The 8725-nt window shown below is 38.2% G+C and overlaps 1 protein-coding gene across 1 annotated transcript; it reads left to right on the top strand.

The window, feature by feature from the left end:
• The first annotated feature begins 4188 nt into the window (after positions 1 to 4188).
• LOC106391465 (peroxidase 63-like) lies at positions 4189 to 5557 on the top strand. Its single transcript, XM_048754825.1, has one exon. The coding sequence runs from the start codon at positions 4315 to 4317 to the stop codon at positions 5281 to 5283; it is 969 nt and encodes a 322-aa protein (XP_048610782.1). The 5' UTR covers positions 4189 to 4314; the 3' UTR covers positions 5284 to 5557.
• Positions 5558 to 8725: the final 3168 nt, after the last annotated feature.

Genomic DNA, 8725 nt, shown 5'->3' with positions numbered 1-8725 from the left:
CGGTGGCTCTCCTGTCGTTGCGAATCGGCGGTTGTTGCTGAGTTTAATTGAAAGGTAAACTCACTTTCTTCTTTGAAGTTCTCATTTTTGCATGTCTTGATTTTGATCCATCGTGTTCTTCTTGATTGTTTTCTCCATTTATTTCCAACATAAAACTGAAAAAGAGATGTTGATCGACAGTTAAACTCTTTTGTCTGACTCAATTTCAAAATTTCCTCGCCATGATCATCATGTCTATAACTTCATGTTTGTAACGGTTTAGTAGATTTTTGTTAGCTGAACATGTGTGATTATCTAGATTCTTTGAGAATGGAAAACAATTTAGATCAAAATAATATATAAATCCTTCCATTCTTTGATTCGTTTTTGTGTTTCTGTCTTAAGGTGGCTGCATAACGAGACATGAACAACGTGAAGAATCAAAGCACAACCATTGCCAAACAGGTAAAATCCACATTTCTCTTTGATCTGTTTCGGTTGAGTTAACTCATTTGATTGTTGTTAGGCTCGGTTAAGTGTGTAATAAATGTTTAGGTAAGTGGTAGATTATGGTTGTGTTAGTAATAAATAGAAGTTATGGTTAGATGGTGTAGAGTGATGAATGAGTCGATGGTTGTTAGATATATGTCAAGTCCCTCTTCTCTTTATTAACGTTACTCTTGTTCACCATCTCTTCCATCTAAACACAATCTTTCCTCTTGTTCTTCTCTTCCATCATAACACTTTCGTTCTTCTTCTTCTTCTTCTTCTTCTTCTCTTTGTTTCCTCCTTTTGAAACGTTTTGATATGGATTATAATCCATATCAGAATGGGTCTAATTTTGTTGATCTTCTAACCAGTCAACAAGAAAGTGTCTTCGGTCATTCACAAGATCCCTTCACGGCCACTCAACGTAGTGAAGAGACTTTTGTTGAGCGTAGAGAACGCCGCACATGGACACCTAGAGATGACATTGTCCTCATAAGCGCATGGCTCAACACAAGTAAAGACCCGGTGGTTGGAAATGAGCAGCGTTCAGGTGATTTCTGGAAGCGAGTTGGAGCCTACTTCGCGGCAAGCCCGAAGGTTACAGGCTGCGAACGGAGAGAGCCTGGCCACTGCAAGCAACGTTGGCAGAAGATAAACTAAGGGGTCTCCAAGTTTTGTGGAGCTTACGAGGCTGCAAAGAGGGAGAAAACAAGTGGACAAAATGACAATGACGTTCTGAAGAAAGCACATGAGATCTTCTACACGAACCATAAGAAGTTCAGACTCGAGCATGCGTTTATGGAGCTGCGTCACGACCAGAAATGGTGTGATCTTTCAAGCTCTAAAACCGAAGGAAGCTCAAGGAAGAGGAAATATGAGGACGGTGCACAATCTTCAACCTCTCACGCTACTGAAGCTAACACGTCTGAAGCTGATGAAGCAAGCAATCGACCACCGGGTGTGAAGGCGGCTAAGGCGCGGGGTAAGAAAACGACGTCTGATGAGATACCTCTGTCTAAGTTTCAGACGATGTGGTCCATTAAACAACAGGATCTTGTTGTCAAAGAAAGGCTATCCAAGATGTCTCTGCTTGATAGTCTTATTGGAAAAGAAGGACCACTAACTGACTCTGAGGAAGCTCTGAAGAAGAAGCTGATCACTGACTTGTTGTCTGTTTGAACCACTGTCCTTTGTGTGTTGCTCTCTAGTTAAGTCCTTTGTATTGTCTCTAGTTATGTGATGCAAAACCATGTTCTTGCTCTCTAGTTATGTGAACTAAAACCTTGTTCTTTCTCGCTTGTTCTTGTTCTAGTTATGAAATGGTAGTTATGTAATGTAAAACCTTGTTCTTATTTAATATTAAACCTTGTTCTTGCTCGTTTAAACCTTGTTCTTGCTCGTTTAATATTAAACCTTGTTCTTGCTCGTTTAATATTTTTGTGTTTGCGTTTAATGCATGGGAGGAGTGAACCGAAGTCTTCTGTGTCAGTGAAGTGGAGACAATACATGTGTGTCTCACAGACTGAAGCCATCTCTTTGGTGTCATATGGTTCAGAGACAATACCCGTGTGTCTCTTCTTGTCTCAGCAAACTCACGAGAGTTTGTATTGTATTGAAGCAAACAAGTATTGTCACGAGATTTGGAATGTATTGTCACGAGACAAGTTTGTATAATTTGATGTATCACGAGTTTGTATCGTGATTATTTGGGGTCACGAGTTTGTTTATTTTAGTGTCACAGGTGTTTGTAAAATACAGTTAAATTTAAAGGCTTGTATATTTGAGATTGTATGAACCAAATTCATTTTTACAAAAGTCATTCTCCTTCTCGTTCTTGTTTGATCAAAGTCCTCCTCCTTCTCTCTTATTGCTTGTCTTTCTTGTTTACCAAAGTCCTTCATCTATTTTCTACTCCAATCTTGTTTACCAAAGTCATCCAATCTCCTCCTTCTACTCCTTCTATGTTCTAAAACAGATATGGCATCTTCATTTAATAATAACACTTTTGAGGGGTCAATGGATGAAATGTTTGATCAAACTTTCGACCAAGCATTCAAGCAAACTTTCAAAAATTTGTTTAATCATTATGCTGATCAGAAAGATGAAAGGAAAACAAGGAAAAAAAGAGTTTTTATTGAAAGAAATCGTGAAGAAGGTCATCTCCGTTTGTGGAATGATTATTTCTGTGATACTCCTACATATCCTGAAAATATATTCTGACGCCGATTTCGAATGAACAAACCATTGTTCATGCATATTGTTGATCGCCTATCCAATGAAGTTCAATTATTTCGACAAAAGAAAGACGGTATCGGAAGGCTTGGTCTTTCTACACTTCAAAAGTGTACAACAGCTATTCGTGTGTTGGCATATGGTTCAGCGGCTGATACGGTCGACGAATATCTCCGGCTCGGCGAAACTACTACTCGGTTAAGCGTGGAACATTTTGTAGACGGAATAATCAACTTGTTCGGAGATGAGTATCTTAGAAGACCAACACCAGATGATCTTCAACGTCTACTTCATATTGGAGAGCTTCGTGGATTTCCCGGGATGATAGGAAGCATCGATTGTATGCATTGGGAGTGGAAGAATTGTCCCACCGCTTGGAAATGACAATATTCTCGTGGCTCGGAAAAACCCACAATGTTTTAGAGGCAGTTGCTTCGTATGATCTCTGGATATGACATGCGTTTTTTTGGACCTCCAGGTACTTTAAATGATATCAATGTCCTTGAACGCTCACATGTTTTTGATGATATAATAAATGGTCAAGCTCCGCAAGTTAATTTCTCGGTCGAGGGAAGAGAATATCATTTGGCTTACTATCTCACCGATGGTATTTATCCGAATTAGGCAACTTTTATCCAATCTATTCCAATTCCGCAAGGACTGAAAGCCACTTTATTTGCTCAACGTCAAGAAGCTGTCCGAAAAGATGTCGAGCGTGCTTTCGGATTCTTGCAAGCTCGATTTGCCATTGTCAAAAATCCAGCACTCTTTTGGGATAAAATCAAGATTGAGAAGATTATGAGAGCATGTGTCATACTCCATAATATGAGAGTAGAAAACGAACGAGATGAATACACTCAATTTGATGTGTCAGATTTCCAACAAGGAGAAGGCTACGGAGGTTCTCATGTCGATCTCAACTATTCTACAGATATCCCTACAAATATCGCCAATATGATGAGTGTCCGAACGAGAATTCGTGATAGACAAGTGCATTAAGAACTCAAAAATGATTTGGTTGAAAATATATGGCGTAAGTTCGGACGTGATCAAGACAACAACTGAGCTTCGATGCATCTTTTAAATTATTATCTTTTTTGTAATCTTTATTTTAATGTTTTTAAGTTTTTATTTTAAAATCTATGTTTAAAATGTTATCTTTCAATATGTTATATTTAATAAAAAAAATTAATCTTTAATTTTTTTTAAGAACCCTTCCTTAAAAAACAACCATTGGAGCATTTAAAACAACATGTTTCTTAAAAAAAGTTCTTAAATGTAATTTATCACTATATTATTGCCTAAAAACCCAATTAATGGTACCAATGCTCTTACTATTTTCTGCTTTAGTAATCCGACTCTATTATTAAGATAACCGGTCATTTTAATAAGACAACACACACAGTAAACCGGTCAATGCTCATAATAATAAAATAACCGGATCCTCCACCACTATACCAAAGCTTTTTACACTCTCCCGTGATTGGTGGTGGACTGTACAGAAGCGCGTGATCTTCAGTCTCCTACTCTCTCTCTCTCTCTCTTCTCCCTTTTCCATTAAATCTCACTGCCTCTCACTCTCTACTGAAGCTAAGTTATCTATCTCCTTCAATAATGGCTAAACTCGTCATCATACTCCTCTTCTTCCACGACTTGTCCTTGCTATCTTCCGCCGCAGAATCTCGCCTCACAACCGACTTCTACTCAAAATCATGTCCTAGATTCCTAGACATTGTCCGCGATACCATCACCAACAAACAGATCACAACCCCAACAACTGCCGCCGCCGCACTCCGCCTCTTCTTCCACGACTGTTTCCCCAACGGCTGCGACGCCTCCGTCCTCGTCTCCTCCACCGCTTTCACCACCGCCGAACGCGATTCCTCGATCAACCTCTCTCTCCCGGGAGACGGATTCGACGTCGTGATCCGCGCCAAAACCGCTCTCGAGCTCGCCTGTCCCAACACCGTCTCTTGCTCCGATATCCTCGCCGTCGCCGTCCGCGATCTCCTCGTCACGGTCGGCGGACCTTACTACGAGATCTCCCTCGGCCGCCGCGACTCTCGCGTCTCGAAATCGTCTCTCCTCCTCGCCGATAGCCTCCCTCTTCCTTCTTCTCCGATCTCGAAGCTCGTCGAACAGTTCACTTCCAGAGGATTCTCCGTTCAGGAAATGGTGGCGTTGAGCGGGGCCCACACCATCGGATTCTCGCACTGCAAAGAGTTAACCAACCGGGTCGCCCGGGTGAACGATACCGGGTATAACCCGAGATTTGCTGACGCTCTGAGGAAAGCTTGTTCGAATTACCGAAATGACCCTACGATCTCTGTCTTCAACGACGTGATGACTCCGAACAAGTTCGACAACATGTACTTCCAGAACATTCCGAAAGGTCTCGGGTTGCTCGAATCGGATCATGGGTTGTATTCCGATCCGAGAACCCGGCCTTTCGTCGACCTATACGCGAGAGACCAAGCTCGGTTCTTTAAAGACTTCGCAGGAGCCATGCAGAAGCTGAGCGTCTACGGCGTTTTGACCGGACGGCGAGGAGAGATCCGGCGAAGGTGTGATGCAATCAACTAAGAAGTTCTCACTCTGAACTTAGATATTCTTGATTGTCTGTTTTTTTTTTAAATTTAGTGATTCTTGATTGTTTTTTTTTAATTTAAATTTTGTTGAGATGGTTAGAAGGTAAGTTTGAGATTTGGGGGAGATTTGATTGTTAATGGTGCTTCTTATTAGTGTTTTGGTGATGTCTATAATGTCTAGTTTCTTCTTGATGTGTTTGTTAATTCTTGTTCATCAAGCCTTGTTTCTTGTTCATCAATAACCTCAACATAAGCAGCTTACTCTTCTATGTGACGTTTACCTTAAAGCTAGCTTAGTGTTGTTGTTGTTCAATCAAACTTTCAGACTTCCTTCAGCTCAGAGACATAAGCATTTCTTTGCATGGAAATGAGGAAGGTGGTTTGGGTCTGAGATCTTCAAGATGTGAACAAAGTTTGTTGTTTGAAATTGATATGGAAAATTCTCTCTACTAAGGATTTACTCTGGGTTAATTGGATTAAGAAGCATCTTATCAGGAAAGAGTCTTTTTGGTCAATATCGAAAATTACTTTTTTAGGATCTTGGATGTGGAAGAAACTACTAAAGTATAGAAAGATAGCGAAGCCACTTCATGCAATTGAGGTTGGCAATGGGAATGGAACAATGTTTTGGTATGACTCATGAAGCCGGATGAGGTGATTGTATGACTTGTTGGGACCTCGTGGTATCATTGATCTTAGGGTAAGAAGATTTTTTTTTTTTTTTTGCTGAAAGGGGTAAGAAGATTAGCTATGATGGGAGAGGTGTTGGCTAGTCAAAGAAGGCGGAGGCACAGGAAAACCGTACTACAAACTTTGGAAACGGTGATACAAGAGAAGTGAGATAGTGTAGTCATTGACTTGGAGGATAGACCGGTATGGAAGGGGGAGGGGGAAGGTGAAAGCTACAAATCGGTATTCATTTCAATGGAAGTTATGGAGTATATTCGAGAACCAAACCGTAAGGTGCATAGGCATAAGGGTGTTTGGTTCTCGCAGGCTACTCCAAAATATTTCTTTAAATGATTGTTCTTGTAATCATCATTCCCTTTTCCCTTCTGCTATCATGGAGTAATAATATTTACTATATTGATGTGAATTAAAGAAGAGATTGGGAAAATTGTTGTTCTTTATTCCATGTATAAAGAGGATATATATATGGATACAAAAACTTGAGGAATAAGCAAACTATAAGCTTCTAGAATATAGACTTTATAGAATCCTATTTAATCTATAATACTCCGTTATTGACAAAGATTTATCAATGTATTCCAGCACCATTTTTATCCAAAAAAAATAATACTATAAATTTTCAATTCGTAACAACAACTGGCCAAATGATCGAAGGGGTATATTCAACTAAGAGTTTCAGATGATTTGTATTAAAATGATAAATTCAGTGTTATTCAAATGAGAATTTTAAAAAATACTTTTAAATCCAGTGTTATTGAATTTGTCATTTTAACAAATACTCTGAAATCCACTCTTATTGAACAAAATTTAAGTTGGAGATTTTAGAATGCTTTAAATATTTTTAGGGTGTTTGAGAGGGATTTCTTAGTTATAAAAATAAAAATTCAAATCTCATGGTTTTAGATGAGATTCTAGAGTTATTTAACAAAAATCATACCAAATTCTAATATTCTCGTAAAATCATCTAAAAACTCACTAAAATCAAATCACTTCAAATTTCATATTCAATACACCCCCCTAAAAGTGAAACCCACTCACATTGACCAGAACACGTTCAAAGAAAACAGCTATGAAACATTTGGTCTTAAGTTTCTCTATTTATACCCTGATCCTATCGACACACAAGCAAGAAAAAAAAGATCAAGACACCAAATAGACACAAGCTCGGATCTTTCCGAGATAGAGAGTCTTACAGGTAAACAAAAAAATATCTCTTTTTACAAGGCAAGAGAGTGATCCGGCTTCACCTACATTGTTATGCTCATAACAACAAATGAGCATATAAATAAATGGAGGTTAGGTTAATAAAAAAAATATTTTCTAGTGACTATTATCATTTTATTTGTGTCATAAATTATAAATTTGGACCCCCAAAATTAACAGATATGAGAAGGGTCTGAGGCCAATGCCTCAAAATCAAAAGAGTAGGCACGTCTCTGCATATTCATAGCGAGAGCTGCAGATTTTTTTAATAAACTCAAACTAGACTGGGAGTGTAAACGTAGCCACACATATGATGCTCAAAGAAAATTGTGTGTGCGATGTTTGCTCGTTCTTGTATTCCTACCACAAGATTCTGTTATAACCTGATTTGAGGAATTCCCTCATCGTTCTCATCATCACTGTCCTTGTTCTTCTCTCCATGCACTTCACAACAAAAGTGTTTTTTTTGTCAAGGAAGTGAACAAGGTAGCCAATGTAGTAATAACGATGGAGGTAAGGTAAACCTTCGTTGGCGACAGTAAACACATGATTCCATGCGACAGCTTCCTCAGCCAATGGGTTTTCAACCCAAACATCGATGACATTTGTGTTCTGCCGTTGATGTATAAGTGATAATCTGTTGTGGTTGTACACAGAAAGTGCATTTGTATGCAGCGGATTATAGTCGAGCAGAAGTGGCCACACCGAGGTAAACGTCTCGTTTAAGAAGTCAGAAGATTGAATGAACCTTGGTCCTAGATCATCTTTACTTTGCGCAATCCAATACATTTTTCTCTTGTCAGATAACCTTGGACGGAAACTATCGACTTTCCAGTCAAGAGGCGAAGCATGCACTATCCTCCAAGACTCAATTTCAGTCTCATAAATTTGTACTTCATCTTCGTTTTTTCCATACTCGTCTTTCCATTTGTGTCGTATATATCTTGTAACATCCGCGTCCGGACTTATCCTATGCGATAATAATCATGGCTTGTGAGCACTTTAAAGTGTATTATTTGGAGAGAAAAAGTGTATTATTACATAACATAAACCACAACAACATGAAAAGAAAGAAAGGAAAAGAAAGTGAATTTGTGTTTGTTTATGCTTTATAGTATGATAACAATGGTGAATAGTTTCAAATGCACATTAGATTCATGGGAGTGACTAAAGAATATTTTAACTTTTTTGATCTTCAGCATGGGATTAGTTCACTTTCTGTTCAGATTTTTGGTCTTTTCGATATTATTATCATTGATTCTTATTTAACACCTAATCGTTTGGCGATTGAATTTATCAGAGTTATTGATAAAAATAATATAGTATTGCATTTGTTCTTTTATTATTTGACGTTTTGAGAATTTTTTTTGTTTTGAAAGTTTTCTATTTTTAATGTATAATTTATTAACTTTGTACTTTATGACCATTTGTATGATGTAGTTTGAAATATGTTTAAGGAAATAACATTCATGTTTTATTTAAATAATCAAAAATAAATGCTTTAGACTTGCCCTTGGAAGAACAATATTTCAATCTATAATATA

Source organism: Brassica napus, chromosome C4, assembly GCF_020379485.1.
Source record: "Brassica napus cultivar Da-Ae chromosome C4, Da-Ae, whole genome shotgun sequence".
NCBI lineage: Eukaryota > Viridiplantae > Streptophyta > Magnoliopsida > Brassicales > Brassicaceae > Brassica > Brassica napus.
The sequence above is the reverse complement of the archived record's forward strand: the minus strand, read 5'-3'. Positions and strand labels throughout refer to the sequence as shown.

Coding starts and splice junctions, on each gene's coding strand:
- LOC106391465 (XM_048754825.1), top strand. CDS start 4,315: ATGGCTAAACTCGTCATCATACTCCTCTTCTTCCACGACTTGTCCTTG.